Consider the following 22,509-nt stretch of genomic DNA (forward strand, 5'->3'; position numbering starts at 1 on the left):
CTGAGGACCTAATCCCCAAACTGCTCACTATCTAGACACATAACCAGACTCAAATCCTATAAAATCCTCGGGGTCAGGCACAAAATGTGGCCTGTGATGATATGCAATACATACCAAAAGAACTGCACAATTTGGCCAATTTATGTTAACAGAAAGCTGGGAAATACAGATCCCACAATCCCTTTCTCTGATGATTCTGAGTCAGAGCTGGGCAAAAAGGAAATATGTGCCACATTTGGAAGACAGAAGTGAAGCACACATTATGCTTGAAAGTCAGGGTGGTCAAAGGTAATGAGAGGCAGATGCAGAGGTGCTGGCAGCTTTAGTTTGTCCTCACTCTTCTTCTTCCCTACTCCATGTCCCTTTCCCCACTCTGCATCCAGCTCTTCTTCTCATCTGCCAACAGCAACCCCAGGCCCACCAGAAACTTGACTAAGAACTTAGAGATGTGATAGCTATGTCCTCTGACTTCTGTACCAGTCCACTTTCGCAGTGTCACGCCAGAAGCTGGATATTAGCAGTCTTTATGACTGCACGGTAAATCTGTGAGTGAACAGCTTTGAACTATATACTTTCATTCTTTCATTTCCATATGTCCTTTAATGAACATTTATAAATTTTATGAAGAGAAAATTTTTAAGTAATTTTAAACATTTCAAGCAACTTTCCCTAATTTGGAGCACTCTAAGTTCCCCCAAGGAAAACAGATAAAAGGAGCTTTTTTTTAGCCTAAAAGAATTAAAAAAAAAAAAAAAGACTTACATCATTAGATTGAAACAATCGAGTCATTGCAAAGAAGGCTTCTGTGGCTTCCGTAGTTCCAAAGTGTTCACCCTAAGTAATTTAAATTAAGCTTAAATTAAAACAATTTCTTAAACTCAACAAAAATTAAGGATTTTCCATTTATTTCTGCAAAGATCTTTTAGAACTCAGGAAAAACTCTCTGTATAAACATTGTGCCTCTTTGCTATTTTTCTGGCTTTTAATTTATAAACCTACATAGCCATTTATCCATTCCTTATTTAAAACAATCCATTATCATACACCATGCTTTTATGAAAGTTCTAGAACAGTGGTATCTAACTTTTTAGCAGGAACTATTTTAAATTCCCTGAAGAATTGTGATTTACAAGGAGATAGAAAATGATAGTAAATTGACTTCCTTATCAGAACAGGATGTTATTGTTACACTGCCTAAGAGCAGAGATCATACCTTCTACATTTCTATAATCCAATGCCTGACAATATCATAGGAGCATAATAAATATTAAACTGTAAAGAACTATGTATTAGGAATCCCAGAAAACATGGTAAAAAGGGACCAACCAAAAGGGCAGCAGATTAGTTATATAAAAGTAAGGCTTATAGGGCTGCTAATACATCTCAAGACACTGGCTCAAGCCCCTAAAAACATGCTTTGGGTCAGAACTTCAACGTGCTTAATAAATTATCACAGGATCTTCCCAAAATGCAGATTCTGATTCAGTGGCTCTGGTGTGAACCCTAAAATTTTCCATTTCTAATTGGCTCCCAGTGATGTGAATGCTGCTGATCTGGGAACCACATATTTTTGAGTAGCGAGGTGTTAGATAACCTATTGGGTTGGCCAAAAAGTTCGTTTGGGTTTTTCTATAAGATGTTACAGAAAAACCCACACAAACTTTTTGGCCAACCCAATATTTTATTAATAGTCAAAACACTGCAGACCACAGACCACCTGAAACATTACCACTTCAATAGTTAACTTCTTCATTAAAAACAATCCTATATAATATGTTAGGCTCAATCACTTTTCAGGGCTTCAGCTCTCATAAAAAATATAACTAGTCAATCTATTTGTCATAGGTGTAAGAATAAACAAATTTTGATGAAAAACCCTGAAAGTTTAGGATGAAAGACAAAGTATAAGAGTTTACAATTACTTAAGTCAGAGTACCCAGCTTGCTCATCATCAAGACATTTCCCTTACTTTCTTTCATATTTAGAGAACATACAGACGCCCATCTACTTGTCAGTCATACTAGTACAGTAAATCCTAAGTCCCTACTTTTTGACTTGAAACTCAGAGAATATACGGATATGTCAACTCTAGTAGAAACTTAGAAGTATTTTTCCATAAAGCACTACCAAGAACTAGGCAAAAGATAAAGTTAAAGTTCCCAAATCTGTTCACCTAGTTGACTGTGTTTATCAGACTGTGTGGGTAACTTCCTTATCAAGATAATTATATGTTTCAACATGAGTTGCCCATCAAAGCAGTATTGGTCAACGTAAAAATACATGCTACTCTGAACCAACTTTAACTACTCAAAATTCTGCTTATAGACTGGAGTTCCCCAACTTGGACACAATATATGCTATGAAAAGTTAAATCAAACTGACTTTGCATTAAATGTTTCTAATATAATACCACATGAAAATATATGTTTGTGAATAGATATATTTTATTTAAAAGCATGTTCTTGTTGCTCTGCCTCCATTTGCAAGCTACAAAACTTCATGTCTCTGGATGAGGTCTTCAGTCATGAAGCATAGTAAAGTAAAAATATTCTCATGGAATTCAGATTGGAAACCACAGTCTTCTAAGCACCATATGTAAACCACCTGAGGTAGGGGTGTGTGTGTTTGTGTGTGTGTGTGTGTGTGTGTGTGTGTGTGTGAATCTAAGAAACAGACTCACATTTTCTAAGGCCCTAGACTAAAAATCATGAGATTTTTTAGTCTGAAGCAAAAAAAAAACAAAAAACCAAAAAAACACACAAGAAACAAACAAAAAAATAAAACCACACACAAGAAAAAAAAATTAAATAAATAACGATATGAGCAAGTGGGGGACTTCCCTGGTGGTGCAGTTGTTAAGAATCTGCCTGCCAATAGAGGGGACACAGGTTCGATCCCTGGTCTGGGAAGATCCCACATGCCACGAAGCAACTAAGCCCGTGCGCCACAACTTCTGAGCCTGCGCTCTAGAGCCCGCGCGTCACAACTACTGAGCCGGCACGCCACAACTACTGAAGCCTGTGCGCCTGGAGCCTGTGTTCCTCAACAAGAGAAGCCACGACAATGAGAAGCCCGCACACCACAATGAAGAGCAGCCCTCGCTCGCTGCAACTAGAGAAAGCCTGTGCACAGCAACGAAGACCCAACGTAGACAAAAATTAATTAATTAATTTAAAAAGAAAAGAAAGTGCAAGTGGGATCTATGTTTCATGAGTGCAAATATTTTTGTTGGTTTTGTCTGCTACGTCCCCAGTCCCTAAAACAGTGCATAGAACGCAGCAGGTATGTAATAAATATATATGCTATATGACCGAATGAAAACTATTCCTGAATGTTTACTATGTGTCCAGGACTATTCACAGTACTTCACATTTATTGTATCATTTAATCATTATAACTTTATAAAACAGGTATTAGCATAATCCCCATTTACAGAAAAAGACATTAAGGTACAAAACAATTAAGCGCAGAATCATACTGCTAGTGGTGGAGTAGGGAAAATAAATACAGGCATACCTTGCAGATACTGTGGGTTCAGTTCCAGACCACAGCAATAAAGTGAATACTGCAATAAAGCACGTCACAGGAATATTTTGGTTTCCCAGTGCGTATAAAAGTTATGTTTACACTATACTGTAGTTTATTCTGTGCAACAGCATTACGTTGAAAAAAAAAACAATGTACATACCTTAATTTAAAAATACTTTACCGCTAAAAAAAATGCTAACCATCATCTAACAATGCAGGGTTGCCACAAACCTTCAATTTGTAAAAAAAAATGCAATAAAGTATAATAAAATGAGGTATGCCTGTATAAAATTTGAATATTAAAATCAAAGCTTTAAAATAGTAATATAATATACTCCCCCCAAAAGGATAAAATATCTATCTGGAATTTGTGTAAGACTTTGCAATATATTTTTATTTTCTGAACATATCTAAACAACATGTTTTAATATTAACTAATACTTGTTAAATTCAAATCAACGTTGAGATCCTACCATGTGCTTAGCTGATTTGGTACCTCATGAATAAAAAAGAAGTGTCTGTCATACTCCTCGTCCTCAAGAAATTTTACGTTATTATGTTAATCAAACACCGTAAATTTTAAAATTAAGTGAATTTTTAAAAAATAAATAATTACACTTGCCAGAAAGTACTTCACTGCATGTTATGTATTTCTATTCCAGGACACAAATCTGAGGAAAATCAAAATAATTTACCTGGTTCAATAAGTAAAGAATCTTTGTAAGAATATGCAAACATCTTCTTGGATTGATGGGCGTTTCATTGAATATACGAGCCTGTGGAAACAGAAAACATTGCTATATATATTTTCTATCTTTGCTATCACAGATTACAGAAAATCAACTTAAATAAAGACTATTATACATTTTAATCACAGTATCCAAATAATGTTGCTTACAGTTTTCAACTTATTATGTTATATAATAAATTATTAGATGTGGCCTAGGTTTTCCATTCTATACTATTCACTCCCTTAGGTCTGCTACTTCAACTTGTGGGCTTTATCTATTAAGTAAGAATCACAATATTTATCTACATCATTTGAATACAATAGGCTTAATATTTATAACTTCCTTCGATAACCTTGCACTAAACACCTCCTTTGGTGTTTTATTTAAAATTCTCAACATGTGACAGAGTCTACATATTTTTGCATTTCTATAAGCTCTAGACTCTCCTATGACAAGTAACCCCTCTTCTTTTTCCCTCAAGTATATATTCTTTGAACTCAGTTGCATTCCTTAATTCTTATTTTGTATCAGAGCATTCCGGGGCTCTTTGTCCCCCATTCTAAAATGGAATAGAAAAGAAAAAAACACACTATACTTCCAAGCCATACCTCCTGTAAGACAGCACTCTTCTCCAGATGCCGAAAAGGATTGGAGCCACTACCTATGTTACGGGGGGAAAAAAAATGTCTTTAATAGTTGTCCTACACAAACTTACTTTCTACAGAAGGGTACTGAATGCTTGGGAAATCTCACCCAAGTGAGGTGACCACGTGGATTTCACAGGGATAATCATTACTAATATGCATACAAACTGATTAAAATCCTTCTGATTCTGACACTAGCTCTGTCTGCTATCCTGCAAGATCCTGTACTTCTCTTTTGCAGAAACCCTGCCTGAAATGAGTGTATTCTTTCCCTGCCTTCTTTTTATATGAATGTTAGAAATATCTGTCATGTCCATACAACTAAAATTAATGAGACTGTGGTAAGGTCCTTTGGATTTCCCTAAAGGAAAGCACTATTTTATGTGTTTCTAACATTTACTGTGAGGAGTTTATCAGAGAATTAGATAACGTCAAGCTGGAAGGGGCCACAGAGGTTTACTAACCCAACCCTCGACCACACTTAGAGCAGCTATCAATCACTGAGGGGTTTTTTTGGGGGGGGGTTGTTTGTTTTTGTTTTTTGAGGTGACTTGGCATCTTCCTCATTTACTCTGGACCAAAGACGGCTATCAAGATGCAACTCACTTTTGGATGCTTGAGTATTAAACGAGCTAGGTACCACGGAGCAGGCTTGCCCGCAGGGAAGTGGACAAAGCAGAGGTCCCCGGGGAGACTGCAAGGTACAGACACCACAAAGTTCACAAACACACTCAGTCCCGTCAATCCCAGACCCACCGTGGGCCTTGCACTACCAGCACCCCACCCCACCCCGCCTCTCGCAAGCGCACACTCACTACCTCCGCCACCTGCCATGGGCCGGACTCTGGTGGGCAGCCCAGGCCTGGCGAACTGGAGCAGGTGGCTCCGAGGAACTGAGCCGGAGGAGGGGGCTGGGGGCGGGGCCGCCGAGCAGCCCGAGGCTGCGCGCGAGCGCCCGGGCGCTCGCGCGCGACTTGAGGGGAGGCTCCGGCGCCCGGGGGAGGGGCTAGGGGCAGGCCCCCGGCTGGAGAGGAGTGGGTCGGAGGAGGGGCTGGGCTCCGACTCCGGCCCGCCGGCACACCGGCGCCCACGCCCCCAGGTCCGCAGTCCCCGAGAGCAGGTGGCGGCGGGCAGGGGAAGGGGACCCCGCGGCTGAGGGTGGGCGTCAGACGCCCCGCGCGTACCAGACTCCTCGTCCTTCTTGTCGAATTTTTTAATCATCTTGGACGACTTCCCAGCGCCCAAGCCCACCGCCACCGTCCCAGGCGCCGCAGCCAGCAAGCGGAAGAAGCTGCAGGAAGGTCGGCCCCGTGCTCTGGCGCCGGTTGGGCCGCGGTCCCGTCACTCGGAGAGAAGGCCCGCCCTCCCCGGCAGTCGCCGACCGCTCTCAACCCCAGGGGACGTGGCCACGCCCTCTCCTCCTCCCCAAGCCGGGCGGAGGCGGGGCCAAGGGTGGGCTCCCCTGGGCCGCGTCCCCGCCCCTACGGTGACAGGTCGCAGCAGGGGGCTCACCACTGCCCACCCTGCAAGCGACCCGGCAGCCCACGCCCGGAGAGGGCAGAATGAGATTTTATTTGGTAGGCATGCCCTAAATGGCGACTTCTCCAGGCCGCTCAGTCTCTGGAGATGAGGCGAGGGGCATGTAGGGCTTGTTTTCATTTAATGACACTGGCGTTTTTTATAATCCACTGCTGGGCCCTTCCGTTGCGGAACGCGCTCTCTCCTGGCGCGGTTCTGGTGGGCTTCTCCTCCAGGAGTGATGAAAGGGTTAATGGTTCCCAAATCATCTGGGAAGTTGGCAGGTCGCTCCCTGACTTCTTGGAGACTGCAACAAAGCACAGGGCACCTTCGTGAATGTGGATTTCCAGAGGGTTTAGGACACTTAATGTGAGACGTAAAAAGAGACCCGCTTGGAGGGCCGAGAAAGCTGCTCTTTACTCTGAGCAGGAGGATAGGTTTTGGACCACGGACTATCATTCCAACCTTCTTTATAATTCTTCCCTTCATCAACACCCACCAGTTTAGGGTCTTCCCTATTTAATCCCACCCCTTTCAAACGATTCCATCTGTGGCCATTTTGACGCTTACATAACGCTTAACTAAGTGAAGGAACTTTCACTTGCGTATTCATATTCCTCTTAGCCTTTTCAGTTCTCCTGTCCGAGAGTGTAACTAAGAAACTGTTTCTACCTTTGGCTTCACTGTCATCACTTTTTCCAGATTCTCTTTCAACTTCTGCCCTTCTTGGACCCCTCCGTTGTGGGCTCTTCTTGCTCCCATCCCTCCCCCCCCCCATTTTGAAGTATTATGCCTTGTAAATATCCCTTAAATTTGTTTTCTTGGGCTTCCCTGGTGGCGCAGTGGTTGAGAGTCCGCCTGCCGATGCAGGGGACACAGGTTCGTGCCCCGGTCCGGGAAGATCCCACATGCCGCGAAGCGGCTGGGCCCGTGAGTCATGGCCGCTGAGCCTGTGCGTCCGGAGCCTGTGCTCCGCAACGGGAGAGGCCACAACGGTGAGAGGCCCGCGTACCGCAAAAAAAAAAAAAAAAAAATTTGTTTTCTTATTCCTACTGCTGTCACCTTAATTCAGGTCCTATCTGTTTGTTTCTTGGACAGCCTCCTAACCAGCCTTCATGGCCTGGTAATCTTTTACCAAGCAAGCAATTCTCTGTGTAATCTTTCTTTATTTGGATGCCTGGTAAACATGGAAAATTATTGATGGAAGGAGGAGTTGCTAGGTTCTCTTTTACTTGAAGTAGAGACACTGTTTCAACTTCACAGTGGATTGTCTTTGTTTAGGAAAAGCACAATAATGGGCCCTTTAGATACATAAGTAAATATCCACTCATTTTTCTTGAGGGAAACTGTAAAGTCACCATAATTCTAATAAATGCTGCAGACTGAGATGTTAAGTGTTCTGTTTAGAAATGTAAACTGAGATACCTTAACAGAATCATGCCCTTGAAAAATCAGAGAAATTCTAATCCAGATTAGATTCTAGACTGGAGAAATTCTTCCTTCCAATATGGATTTAAGCTGAACTGCTGATATCCTGCGTATGGTATCATTTAAGATTTAGCTCTGACTAAATGTACTATTTTATGTTTGCCTTATCTGGCTTATAAAGCTCAAAGCTTGCTTTCCATGTGGAGTTTCCCTTGAAGGAAATAGATGTTCCTACTGATTTATTCTGGGGGCTGAAAATAAACAGGCTTAGGGGAAGGAGCTACCTTTTCCCCTTCCTTGGGCCAAGGGTATTAGGAGCCTAGGCAGAGACAGTGCTGGTAAGCCAAGAGACTCCCAAGAATGGATAATGTGCTGGGGGCCTGTTGGGAAGTATGAAGGGACTGAGGGGGGGTTGAGGCTGAGCCTAAGAGTGTCCCCTTTTAAAGCAAGATAAATGACTCTCTGCCATCCTTTAATTTTTCTTCACATCTATGAAGTGTTATTTAATATCACAGCTTGGTTTTAGCTGTATATGGGGAGTTAAGAGAGGCAGGAGGGATGTCAGGTGGTGCGGCAGATAGGTACAGAAGGAGCAGAGACACTTGAAGAAGCCAGGTAAGGGATGGTACGATATGACCTCATACCTCTGGAACTGTGACTCTTTGAGCTGAGGAGGGCTGGCAATCGCTAGGATGGCCTTGTAGAACAGAGAAGCATACCTTAGGGAGTTCCAGAAACTGCTCGAGGAGAGCAGTCCCGTGGGAGAAATGAACATTATCTTGGAGCCATAGGCTGGTGAAGTCTGGGGAGCCATCGATTATACTTCTAATACACAAATGTGTGTTCAGTGCTCTGAAATTTTTCAGTGGGTCCCAACCGCCTGCTGGATAAAACCTAAGCCCTTATTTATACAAATACACAAAGCCCTTCATGACCTGGCCCATCCATCTGTCTTACATATGGAAAGTGCTATTATTATTGGTGGTTGATAAATATCCAACACGACTAAGTGCCCCGTAAATGTTGCTAAATGAATGACAATTTGTGAGGAGCATTTTTGTTGTACCCCTTCCTTACAACCTTATCCCCAACCTCTTCCACGCCATGTCCTGCCTCAACCCCAAAGAGACTCATGGACCTCTGAGACGCATAGCTTATCCTTTGGCCCTTCTAGAACAGTTTTCCTCGAAGTGTGATATGCATACCACTGGGTAGTTTTAGGTGATACATAGATAAACATTTTAAATTTTAATTATTATGGGACTTCCCTGGTGGCGCAATGGTTGAGAATCCGCCTGCCAATGCAGGGGACATGGGTTCGATCCCTGGTCTGGGAAGATCCCACATGCTGCGGAGCAGCTAAGCCCGTGCGCCACAACTACTGAGCCTGTGCTCTAGAGCCCGCAAGCCACAACTACTGAGCCCTCGTGCCACAACTACTGAAGCCCGCACGCCTAGAGCCCATGCTCCGTGACAAGAGAAGCCACCACAAGGAGAAGCCCTCACACCGCGACGAAGAGTAGCCCCCACTCGCCGCAACTAGTGAAAGCCCGCACTCAGCAGCGAAGACCCTACACAGCCAAAATAAATTAATTTTTAAAATGTAATTATTATGAATTTGATTAAATGTTTGAGAGAAATGTATAAGAGAAAAAAACCCATGTGATTAGTATATCAAACCCATGATGTCAATGATATAGTATTAATTAGGACAAAAAAATAATTTGAAAGAAAAGCATTAAGTAAATAACAGGGCAAATAACTCATTGACCAAAACTAGTAAAGTGGTAGGTGATGTAGTTTGGAAAACACTATGCTAGAGCTTTCTTGAAATGTGAGGATTGAAACAGGGTGGAAAGCCTAGCACCACTTGGGCCTCTATCAGTTCTTGGCTTCCATGCTAAAAGGAAAGCTAGTCTCCAGAACCTCCAAGAGAGACTTGCCCTTATCTCTCGTCCCCGTAGTTTGTCCCTCCTGCCCACATCTCCATCCCATAAACCATTGTTTTGATAGAGAGGACCTTACTGTCACTCCTCAGATCTCTTTTACAGACTGGAGCAAAGTTGAGCTGAGGGTACATTTTTTTCTGTTTTCTCAAAGCACAGACCTTTGAATACTTCCCTTCACTCTTGAAATCCTTGTCCGTGGAAAACCTTAACAAAGAAAGTTCATTTAGTAGATCCTAAGGTGAGGGATTAATGGAACCACTCACTGCATTCTCAGATTCTGGGGGAGAAGAAAGGACAGTAGGATTTGAGGGTGTTCATTGGTACAGAGTGGGAGTATTGTTCAGTGGAAGGGATGCTTCTAGAACCTAGCATTGTAAACCTATGAAGGAACTCCAGAATCTCCTCTCTCCTCTCCAAACAAGATATTAGCTGCTCCTATAACCAGTTTCAAATCAAATCTCATACATAGCAAATTGTTCCTATATCACAACCCTTAACAGGCACCGAGGGAAATTTTTTTTTGTTGCTTCCTCAAAGCATGGACCTTTGAATACTTTTCTTCACTCTTGAAAATCATTCTTGTGAAAAACTTTAGTTTTGCATTACTGTTTCTCTGTTGCTAAGGTAGAAGTGTGGTTGGGGATCATGTAGGGAAGCTGTCCTATTATTATACAGTTGTCCACATTCCGTACAACCGAAAAGTGTTTGTTAAATCATATTGAAAAGAGATAGTGACAAGAATAAGGAAAAGGTAAGAAAGAGCCAGGACTTCACCTAAACCATTGTTCTCTCTTGGATTTAGGGTCCTCCAACAGTGTCACAGGGAAGACTGGTTTCAGCCCAGATCTTAACTTTTTTTTCTGATACATCAGAGGTAGGAAGAAGTTCTCAGTGGGCTTGTGCTGATGACTTTCCTGCAGCAAAGGGAAGAAGAGTAAGTGAGGGAGTTAGCTGAGTCTCCTGGACTTCCTGACCTAAGCTCCTGGGCTAAGCTCCCGTTCCCCTAAAATCATGCAGCAAAACCTGCCGAAGAGGGAAGTAGGGATGCAGAAACCCAAAGAAGAGAAAACAGTTCCCTGGGTGGGCTAATACCTGTTCGATTCACAGCCAGACGATTTGTCCAAAGTTAGGTCAGTTTCCTAAGTAATCAATTAAGCTTGCCCACTAGCCGTTTGTAGTAAACGGAAGAAAAATTTCCCAGGTTTTGAGAAGGATTCAACTAGTGAATTGCTTAGGAAACCAAACATTTGGTAATAAATTGGGAAATAGATCCATGGGATTCTACCCACCTTTCTTGGAGATGGCTGTCTCATTCACATCCCATTCTCCGTCTGCAGTGAAAAGGCCACAGAATGGGATGTTTTGTGAGATAATAATTTCGTCATTATTAAAGTCATAGAATCAAAGACTTCCAGAAAGGATCTTAAAGACCATCAAGTCTAACCATTCATCTGACACTCTTATTCCCTCCATAGTAACACTGTCAAGTGGTCCATCTTCCTATATCTAAAAACCCAGGCTACTTAATCTTTGATCAGCTGATTGCTATCCCCTGTAACTTCTACCCTACAGTCCAAACGGAATAAATCTAGTGTCTCTTCCACAGAATCCTTAAAGAATTTGAAGAAATCTATCACGTTCCCCCTGAGCGCCCTCTCTCTTCCAGGCTCAACATTGCCAACATTTTGAACTTTTTTTTTTCATATGACATGGCTTTGGGTTCACTGTTCTCCTGATTTCTCTCATTTTCACTCATTTGAGAAAGTTACAACTTATATTTACACATTATGTTTATAATTATATCTATATAATGTATGGCAATCTGAAATGAAAACAATATGCTAGCTGTAGCAACTGCAGGACACATCCTATTAAAGTCTCTATTCAAGTGTCATTGCTGCTTCTGAGAGCCTTCCCTAACTACACTATCTAAATTCACCACTCACACCCATCACCCTCCATTCCCTTATCCTGCTTTTGGGGCACTTAACACATTATACATTATCCGTGCGATTGTTGGCTTGCTTACGGTCTTCTACCTCACTGGAATTAAACTTTGACTTAGTCACTGATAGATCCTTACTACCCCATAATGTTGCCTGGTACATAGTAAGTGCTCAATAAATATTTGTTGAATGAATAAAAGAATGACAATGAATGAATAACCAAACTAATTAATTGACCCATACTGAACGTTTTTGCTCAGAATTTTCAAACCTCTTTTTAAAAACTGCTTGCTGCCTGAACCAAGTCTTTTCAATTCTGTGCTCATTCTCTTTAAAGTCTTCCAGTTTTGAGGAACAGGAATTCATTTAAGTTACCTCAATTAATAGGGGTTTTACGGTAGCAGCATGTGTGCCTAGGACCTAAGACACAGCTAATAATCTGGCCACAAAAGAGCAGAAACCTTAGCAGAGCTAGACCTTAGAGCAGAAAAACAAAAATAAAAATCTTATCTGGAATCCAAGGCAGCACTATCTAGGACCACTACTGCATGAGTTTGTCTATCTTGTCTCATATCATTTAGCATCATGTCATTAACATGCTTCCTACTTTCTTCCTGTCTGCTTCCTTCTGTCTCTAGTGTTCATTCCTTACCTTTACCCTGCATATCTTTTTTCTACCCACAGCTTCTGCTTATTCATTTCTACTGCAAGCTGCCCCTACCTTCTTCCTCATGGTTTGACGTTTTTATGGCCTTCCTCTACATGCCCTTTCAGGTTTTATTCCCACAGCCTCAATCTTTTCCTTTCCCAATTCAGATGCCTGGGAGCAAGAATATGATTAGCTCAGGGATTTTGGTTGTTGATAAGTTACAAAACCGAGCAGGACCCTGTGGGGCTCCTGGGCACAGAAGCCTTTCTGTCCCCCATTTCTTGTTCATAGGGAACAGACTCCAGCCTCCAGCCTCCATGACCTTCCTTGAGTTCCAAAGGGAAAGATTCGAACAGTCGCTAATCAAGGGAGGAGCAGGCAAGAAACCGCCTGAGGCGAGATTAACCAGAGAAGCTCCTCTAGACCACCTGAGATTAAAGGAGTGCAGGCCCTGCACACACCCTAATCTTATCAGTAACCTTTGAACCATTACTGTAAAACTCCTCATCAAATCCTCCCAGGTTTGGAACGTAGTTTTTCAGGGCAGGAGCCCACTGTGTCTCCCTTTGCCTGGCAAAGCAATAAAGCTATTCTTTTCCACTTCACCCAAAACTGTCTCCGAGATTTAATTCAGCGCTGGTGGTACAGAGGCCAACACTTTGACACCCGTTAGTTGGTTTGGGTTTTGGTTTGGTTTTTGGGTTTTGTTTGTTTGGTTAGATTTGGGGGTACCGATCTACACCACAGGTCACTAACCAGCCTATGAATTTTGCTTCACTGGATCAGGTGGCCTTCTCTGGTCCTAGGTAGGCATAGAGAATTGAGTCTAGTTATTCAAAATAGGACCTTTCAGGGCATCCTATTCTTCACAAACTGTGGTAGGGCCATGTCACTTAGAAGGGGCTGTGAGTATAACAATCACCGTGATAGACATGTCTGGTTCATTCTTCAACTTGATTGCTGGTACCCACACTCTTCTTATACACATGTCTGGGTGTAGCAAAAGAATGCTTCTTTTGTGCATAATCTTAGGCTCACAAAAGATTATCACATTTGTATAGTAAGAGAAAGGGATGCAGCATGAATATTAAAGAGGCATTCTAGATATTGGGCATTTCCATCTTCTTGGACTTCTTCCAGATAGCCCCATAAAATTACCATGCTGCCAGTCTTTGACAATCAGAGCCTTAATACTGTCTATTAATACAATTTGGCTGGTACCACAATTTACTCATGAGTATGATCAGGTCCCACATGTGACCTGGAAGGCTCACAAAGTGCCAGCTGTTGGAAGAAAGCTCTTCTTGCACCAAGGTTACGTGATAGTCTTGTATTTCCTTCTCTACCTTGAGCAAGGCAGCCCTGGCTTGACATTTGTTCCTCTCAGTGTATGTTATCCACTACCATGAGAGACAACCTCTGAGGTTACGTCCAAATGGCACAAATTCTGAGACCCAAGGAACCATAGGCAATGAATTAATTAACTCCTTTGTCAGCATATACCACTGGATATTAGCATTTTATCATCCGTTTGGAAAGGAATCTCTCACCGCCATCCATCTAGCTGATAAATACTAATTCCATATTGACCACGTTTTATTATAACAGTCTGTCTTGGATCATTCCACTCCCAGCATCAAATTTCTGTAATAATTAGATTTTTTAAATTTACACTTTCACTTAAATTTCTTCTTGTTATATTAGGCCTACTCTCAAGGCTGTCAAGATCTTTTTTAGATCATATGCTTAAATATCTCTTAATTGATTTTCTTCATTTCCTCTGTTATTGATTTATTCAATTCTTCAGCATCTCTCACTTTGACAACTGTAGTAACAATATAACTAATCTTACCGATTTTTTTCTCTTCCACAACGAATACACCTTTCTCTCAACTTCCTAAAAAGCTCTTCTAAAATGCAAATTTGATTTTACCTTTTATCTCCTGCCATTTACTCTCTTACATCCCCCTAAATGCACCTCAATTTCTCATGTCTCTATGCCTTTGCCCTTCCCACTGATTGGAATATTCTTTTTTTTTTTTTTTTTGGACAGGGGTCACCTCTTCTGTAAAACCTCCTTGATTAATTCCTTTCCTCCAACAAAGATACTGTTCTCTACTGTATATTAGTGTATCTTGTATATTCTTTTATTATTCATATATCCTGGTATATAATAATTACTTTTTATATCTCATTTATTGACCTGTCTCTCCTGTTAGACTCCAAGTTCCTTCAAGATAGAAACTGTCCTGTAGTCATCTTCATATTTTAGTTCTCAGCTGAGTGTATGTCCAGCAATTGTTTATTGAATTGAATTTGAACTTCTCTAGTGTATAACAAAGTCCCAAACATCTGGCTGTTGTGATAGTAAATTTTCTGTTCTCCCCTTCTGACACCCAAGAGCAGTGGGTATAGAGCATAACCCTTTACCCCTTTCCCAATTTGATATTCGTTTCTGTTCCTTGTTCGTCATTTCCTGTTTTATCTGTTGCTACTTTATACTCAACTAGAAAGCCAGTGGCTAGTTTACCCTTTGTTAATTACAAACTAAATATCTTTGACCAAGGAGGAACAATTTTGAATTAAGACCCTCTTTTCTCTGTGTAATGAAGTTTCATGACTGAAGTTTGTACAACTCTGATTCTGAGTATTTCCCAGGCTCTCAGATTCTATTTGGTGAAGCATATGGCAAAGAATAAGAAGGAAGAGGTTGGGTCCTGAGTACCATCCTCCATGTTAGGTTAGCTCCCTTCTTCAAGCTAACTCCTAATTCTTCAGGATCCTTACTCAGGGTGCCAGGAAACTTCCCCAGGTGCCATTACCTTGAGCAGTAACTCACTGGAAAAGTATTTTGATGTCATGTCCTTTCCTTGATGGTCGATTGAGCAGGGAAGTGGGTTGTTGGTCATAATCAATAAGGTCTTATCCTGATCATACTCTGTTACTTTCAATGTGAAGCTTTGAATTTTCCTGTTTCGAGCCAGGAATTTATGCAGTGCAGTGGGCTTCAAAGGCTCATAGTACTGGGCCTGAGCAGACAGAAAGATTTCCAGAGAGACAAAGGGATTAGTTCAAGAGCAGATTAACAAATCAGTTGGCTAATCTTTTGCCTCTATGGGGTAGGGATAGAAGCCGGACAGGGGCTGGGTTTAATAGAAAATGTCTGAAGCTCTCTGTCCCTTTCTTCTCTCAGAGCTTTTCCCTGCAAACAGACCAAGGGGCTGGGGAAATGAGATGGAAAAGTTTCCACATTAAAAGGAGCGAGATGACTTCATTCTTGTGGAAAAGTTGTGCCCAACATTGTGCCCAAGAAAACAGGGCAAGCAGAAGTTTCTATGTTCAACCTAAACGGCCTTCTCTACAACTCACTCTGAGGCAGAGGGGGGAGACTGCCAGGAACCAAATCTCCTAGTTCAGAGAGCCCTGAGGGGGCCAACACAGCCCTTATCTGCATCTTCCTACCCACCAACATTTCTCCACAGGCACAACCACATTAATATGCAGAATAAGCACAAAGTTAAAAAAAGGAAAAGCAGTCACAAAAGACAGCATGTCACTTAAGATGTAGTGGGGGAAGGGGCATGCCCACTAAACTTGCTTTTCCATCAGTAGGAGGAAGGTGGAGGATTAGAGAGAGAGGAAGGGAGAGGGAGAGAACAAAACACTTCCTGATTCGAAATATGTTTTCTCAATTAAAAAAAAAAAAAAATCAGCTGCAGGGACCACCTTCTTCCCAGTCCCGCCCTCCTCCCTCACCACCATTCCCAACAGTGTCCTGAGACAGCTCTGCTTCCCTGTCCTAGGAGGATGCACAGTCACAGAAGCTGGTGACACTTGGAGGCACTTGGGATACTCTGCAGTGGGCCTCAGCTGAAACTTGCTGTTGGAGATCTTGGGGGAATACTTTTATCACCTACCAAATTTGGATGGACTGTGTAATGGTGAAGGTTCTCTAGAACAAATTTTGATTGCCCGACTGCATCAAAAATCTAGAGACAATAATCAAAATTAGTATTTCAAGTTGTACCTATTCTAAACAATATTCCATTCCTTACCTCACCTTAGTCTGGCTAAAGCCTGGTCTCTAACTTAAATTAAGTGAGAAGAACTCCATGCTCTGCACCCTGGGTTTCTGGAATGAGAGCCATAGCATGGAGAGCTAGGTTCTAAGGCACCCTGACAGGGTAGCTTGTACATGGAAATGTGGACCAGCTTTGTGAAATGTTAGGAGCTGTTAGGAAGTGAAGGGGTGAAATAGACAAGGGCAGCATCAAAGTTTAGACCGGGACAAATCACCCCTAGAGCTCACACCTCTTTCTTCTGCCTTTTCCATCTCTATAGAAGGGAAATCAGATGAAAAACAAAACAAAACATGCAAAATCAGGTGAAAAACAAAACAACCTTTAAGGAGAAAAACAAGTTACAGAAGGGCAATAACTTAAGGGTTGTCAGTGAAAGGAAGCCTGGGGGATAACTGCTTTCGGGGCTGGGGGCGGCACACAGAAGGGAGAAACAATGGTGCAGTCTGCATTTTTGAATATTTCTGTGACATATGATTCTTCCAGAAATGTGGCAAAAAGTAATTGAATTTTGGTAACCCTTCTGTCTACCACTTTGTGTTTTTCTGCTGGTGGTGGTGCTGGTGATTGGTGGATTGCTTGAGTGTCATGTCTGGTGGTAGAGTTGCTGGACCTCCTCCATCTCCTTCTGCTGACCCCCCGGGGCTGTTGCCTGGCCTCTAGCTTAGCCCCAGGTTATCTAAGGATAAATCAAAGGGACAAGAACACAAGGAGATAAAAGCTCTGAGTTATCTCCTTCGGGCTTGGCCTAATCAGGAATCAGATAAAGAGCACAATCCTGTATGTGGATGAGCATTTCTAAAGATTGCCATGCCCCCAAGGAGGTGATATAGTAAGCTGGGATTCAGAAGAAAGGGAACTCACACTGAACAGGTGAATGCGGCAAGAAGGTGAATGGAGAAGAGGGAGATAGTAAGAGTGGGACAGAACTGTGTGATGAGGGGAGGAAAATGCCAGGAGTTGGCAATTTCCAGGGCTTGGAGGAGGACTGTGGGGAGGATTAGCAGAGATATGCCATACATTCTTTTAGGAATGCTGGGATGAAATAGGGGACAAATCCAAAGATGCAATGATTTCATTTGTGTTACCTTCTGTAAAACTGAAGTCCCTTTGTTCAAAATAAAAATACATTTGAAAAACTGGCTTCACAGATATGACATATATATTTAGAATCACAGACGTCTCGGAAAAATTTATTTGGGAGAAGATGTGAAGACTTTTCCTTTATAGTTGTTTTTTTTAATTAATTTTTTGGGGAAAGTCTCTGGGAAAAATGTTTTGACTCCCAAATTTTTCTAAGGTATTGCATCTTGTTTCCAAATTAGTCTCCAGTAGTTGACTAAATCCATAAGAATGTCCAAATTGGAGTATGTTTTTAGTTTTATGTTGAATTGTACTATCTCTGGCTGATGAAATAAAAGTTGACCTGGAAAATTCACTTGAATATGATAAACCTTGGGAAGCAACCAAGCTATCCAAAGGAGTTTTGTTGCAAGAAGTGACCACAAAATCAAGTTTAAGTTAGGGTTTAACACTCGCTCATCCCCTAAAATAGATTTCTGGTCCCTGGGTTTTGATTCTTTGCTGATATGTCCCTGTCTCTTCCCTTTTCTATGTCTCTGTTTCTCTTTCATAAAATTAGATAAATTAACGTTGCTTTCTATATAAATCTTGACCCCTTTTTGCTTTTCAACAGGAAGTTTGTGAGACCCAGCTTATAAAGTAGTCTAAGCAATTCCAAAGAAAGGTTATAAGTGAACATTGCTAATGCTCTTTCTTACCTCATCACTATCAACAATTGTTTCTTTCTCAGATTTAACTGGGCTAGTTCTTGAATTCTTTGACTTGCCATACTGAAACCTGAAAAAGAGGCAGAATATCGAATTATTTTTTTCTTACTCAGAGTCTTGGTCTTCTACATGTTCTCAACCTCTCTCAATGAAGTTTGGGGACATGACTTAGAAGAGCCCAGTTTGGGTGATCACTAATTGCGTATGTATGGGTAGTAAAGAACAGGACTCATTATTCAGCCTGCATGCTGGGCTCTTCAGTGTGAAGAGTTAATCAAGTGGGACCTCTTGAAGACATGGTGACAACTGATAAGTTGATTTCTTCTAAAATAGGGGTTTTAAGAAATGCAAATTAAAACCACAATAAGCTATCACCTCACACTTGTCAGAATGGCTATTATCAAAAAGAACACAAATAACAATTGTTGCAGAGGATGTGGAAAAAAGGGAGCCCTCATACACTGTGGGGATGTAAATTGGTGCAGCCACTATGGAAAACAGTATGGAGGTTCCTAAAAAAATAACTAAAAATGGAACTACCATGAGACCCAGCAATTCCACTCCTAGGTATATATCCAAAAAAACCCTGAAGATACTAATTCAAAAAGATACATGTACCCTAATATTCATAGCAGCATTATTTACAATTGCCAAGATATGGAAGCAACCTGAGGGTCCATCAACAGACGAATGGATAAAGAAGATGTGGTATATATGTACAATGGAATACTACTCAGCCATAAAAAGAATGAAATTTTGCCATTTGCGACAACATGTATGGTCTTGGAGAGTATTATGCTAAGTGAAGTAAGTCAGGCAGAGAAAGACAAATATTATATGATATCACTTATATGTGGAATCTAAAAAATAAAACAAACTAGGAAATATAACAAAAAAGAAACAGACTCACAGATATAGTGAACAAAAAGTAGTGGTCACCAGTGGGGAGTGGGAAGGGGGAGGGGCAAGATAGGAGTAGGGGATTAAGAGGTACAAAGTACTATGTATAAGATAAATAAGCTACAAGGATATATTGTACAACACAGGGAATATAGCTAATATTCTATAACTTTAAATGGAATATAACATTTAAAAATTGTGAATCACCATGTTGTATACCTGAAACTTATATAATATTGTACATCAACTATACCTCAATTAAAAAAAAAAATAGGGGTTTTAGACCACTCAAGGAACTGGTCTAGTAGACTGCTTAGGCAAATCCTTTTGGGCAACTGGACAATCATAATACCCTTAAAGACCACCTACTGTTTTGAATGTCTACCTGCATACTCTTCTCCACATGGAAACAGCTCTGCCCTTGCCAATAATTAACCAATGATTCCATGAGAGGGGATACAGTTAGTGGAACTTCCCAACTAAATTTCCAATTCTTAATGACCATGCTTGGATTACTGGTTCCCTCATGTACCTAACCACATCTAAGTTTCCCTACCTAGAATTAAGGTAATAAAAACAATCATCAGTGGCAAATATTCTCATAATCTAAACTTTCATTTACTTTCCCATCTCCCTCTCCCCCAGATACCAGTTCCCTTTGGAGAAAAAGGGCAAAAGTTGCAATATTGAGTAACAAAGTATTTTGGATTCCTTGACCAATTCTTACTAAACCCATTTACTGCCCTAACATAGTGAAAGATGCTCATCAGTAAGATTGGGTTACTTAAAATAAATAGCCTGCTTTCTCTTTGGAGGTTAAACTAGCTTAAATTAAGTAGGACCCTGGAACTACCTCAACTGAACCTCTCTCCTTTAAAAATGAGGGTGGCAGAGTAAAGACCAAAACAAGAAAAGTAGAAATGGCCAAGCTATGTAGTTGATAGGTCAATGGGCTATAGCATGGTATAAATAATCCCAAATCCAGGATCAAATCCCATCCAAGGATGGCTCACTTCCATCTATTGCTGGCCACCAGCTGCATCATTAACTCAGGCCAGAGGTCTTAAAAATAGTCCCCAGAAGAGAGGGTGACACATTGTGGGTAGACCAAAATAAATTCACCCCCACTTAACATCGTAGAGTTGGTGCCCTTTTGATGTGTACTATTACCTTAAGTTATCTAATAATTAACACTATATTATAGGCTTTATTGTAGCACTTTTCAAAATGATTCTTTGGTATCTAAGAGGCAGCACAGGATCCCAGATACTCTTGTTCAAGGCCAAGTTAAGGCATAGAACTGCATAAAAAATGCTTCTTCAGCCCAGGAGCATCCATATTTGACAGCCCGGCGTTTTTCTTTTGGTAAAGCTACTCTAGTTGCTGTATGAAGCACAGATCAAGATCTGATTTTTGATCCAAGGACAGTAAGTCAATTAAAATGTTTTTAATGAGTGTCTACTCTATGACTAGTACTGTTCAAAGTGATATGGACTACAAAATGAGTCTGTATAAGAAGGTATTCATAACTTAGTTGGGCAAACAAGACTACACACTTGGCCTGTCTCCTTTGGCCCATTACTGTTCACTGCTAAGTGGGCCAACCCAAGGCAAATATTCACCCAGAGGCCAAACTCAGTGCCTCTAAATAGTCCACGTTCTGCAGGGGTTCAGTTCAATCCAAACATTCTTTTCTTAGCACATTCTTTGTGCTCAGCCCCATTCTTGATCCTGTGTGGGAAACAAGAAGAGACTTATTGATGCCGTTGTGAAGGCAGAAAATGCACAAGACATGATGATCCTTGCCCTCAAGGACCTAAGTTTAGTTGGTAAATGTGGGGAGGGAAGAGAAAGTGATTGTTAAATGTGAAACAATAATGACAAATACATGCTAACATATTTGGCAAGTCAATTCATTTCTTGGGGCCTCAATTTCCTCATCTGTAAAAATAGAGTTAACCAAATGATTTAAAGGTGACGTTCTAATTCCACGACAGTGGTGAGATTTACCTATATAAAGACCTGAAATAAAATTAATTCACGTGTCAGTTGCGGGAGAAATTTGGAGGAGTAGCCATCCTTTAATGTATACCTCCCCTCTCAATATAATCATACTTTTCCAGATATTAGTCCTGACTGGAAGGTTATTTTGTTTTTGTTTTTTTGCTGTTGTTGTTTGAAGTGGTAAGACATAAAAGTGGGGAGGTAGGATGAGATCAAATAATGGGGGCCCTGAAAGTTAAGGAGAGCTTTGATAAGGCCTATTAGCCCAAGCTCCTATAAAGCCTATGGGTTTGGAGGAAAGATCTATATTAATGTTAATAGTTTTGATAGGTGATTGCTCAGGCTTTATGTCTAGTTTGAGTGTCTAGACACAAACCCTAAATATGACTATCTAGAGTTTATCACTAGACTGAGTTAACCTCTGAAACTTCCCTTCAAGGGAAATTGACTAATAAGCTTTTCACCCTTTTCTCACCTTTAGTTTTTCTGGAATTGTGAATCCAGCTCACGTGTATATTGAAACTAAAATAAGTAGGAGCCAACAAATTGGGGGATATAAGGCTTGTGCTGTTTGTCTGCAACCCAGTGTGGGGAAAAACATCACACAAACACAAAAACTACATCTAAAATAAGAATAGAAAGATGGAGTGTACAATACCTTGAAGGACATTAGGAAAGCTTAGCTCAGGGAAGAAGGGGAAATTCCTTGACATGGAAACTGTCCATTTTGAAAATATTCTAGAGGAGACACAGGGAATTTGTGATGAAAGGGCAATCTAGAATGCTGAGGTGTTCTATGTTGGAGTCAGAGTTTGAAAAGTCCAAAGATTTCAAACAAAATCTGCTACAATCTGCTCCAGTTTGTTTTTTTAACCTATGACTCCCCAACATACACACACACTGACCCTTTCACTGTATCTTTTTGAAAAAAATTTATTGAAGTATAGTTGATTCACAATGTTGTGTTAATTTCTGCAGTACAGCAAAGTGATTCAGTTTACATGTATATATACATTTTTTTCATATTCTTTTCCATTATGGTTTATCACAGGATATTGAATACAGTTCCCTGTGCTATACAGTAAGGATATATTTTCACTGTATCGTAATCAACCCCTGCCTTAGCCAATGTTTTTACCCTTTTCCTCAGACACAGTGAACATTTATTTCTCTTATTCTCCAAACTTAAAACTCTCTCCCCAACCTCTTCAAACCATTTGAGTCTTCTTCTTTACTTACGTAACTACTTAGGCCTTTCTTCTTCAGAGAAGACTTTCCACATCAATCTAATCCCAAATTCTAGCCTGCAGGCACTGTTTTTTTGTGCACGCAATTATATAGTA

At 41.0% G+C, this 22,509-nt stretch overlaps 2 protein-coding genes across 3 annotated transcripts in view; both read right to left on the reverse strand.

The window, feature by feature from the left end:
• COPG2 (coatomer protein complex subunit gamma 2) overlaps positions 1 to 6,228 on the reverse strand; it is a 114,032-nt gene extending 107,804 nt beyond the window's left edge. The window contains exons 1-4 of one of the 2 annotated variants that reach the window (XM_029233277.1): positions 5,722 to 5,787; positions 4,868 to 4,920; positions 4,224 to 4,304; positions 763 to 834 (exon numbers count right to left, since the gene is read on the reverse strand). In XM_029233277.1, coding sequence (XP_029089110.1) covers positions 763 to 834; positions 4,224 to 4,304; positions 4,868 to 4,920; positions 5,722 to 5,737 — 222 coding nt within the window. In that variant the 5' untranslated portion in view covers positions 5,738 to 5,787. Of the gene's footprint in view, positions 1 to 762; positions 835 to 4,223; positions 4,305 to 4,867; positions 4,921 to 5,721; positions 5,788 to 6,087 lie in introns of those variants that run through there. The other variant, XM_029233276.1, reaches the window with a different exon arrangement.
• Positions 6,229 to 6,458: 230 nt separating this feature from the next.
• On the reverse strand, positions 6,459 to 21,906 carry TSGA13 (testis specific 13). Its single transcript, XM_029232951.1, has 8 exons — positions 21,825 to 21,906; positions 20,719 to 20,893; positions 18,254 to 18,332; positions 16,311 to 16,382; positions 15,216 to 15,422; positions 10,573 to 10,712; positions 9,875 to 10,002; positions 6,459 to 6,728 (listed from the first exon to the last, which is right to left on the reverse strand). The coding sequence occupies exons 2-8, from the start codon at positions 20,739 to 20,741 to the stop codon at positions 6,559 to 6,561; spliced, it is 819 nt and encodes a 272-aa protein (XP_029088784.1). The 5' UTR covers positions 20,742 to 20,893; positions 21,825 to 21,906; the 3' UTR covers positions 6,459 to 6,558.
• Between the last annotated feature and the right edge of the window lie 603 nt (positions 21,907 to 22,509).

This window comes from Monodon monoceros, unplaced genomic scaffold (assembly GCF_005190385.1).
Source record: "Monodon monoceros isolate NGI ecotype Baffin Bay Population unplaced genomic scaffold, NGI_Narwhal_1 Super_Scaffold_2, whole genome shotgun sequence".
NCBI classification, from domain to species: Eukaryota; Metazoa; Chordata; class Mammalia; order Artiodactyla; family Monodontidae; genus Monodon; species Monodon monoceros.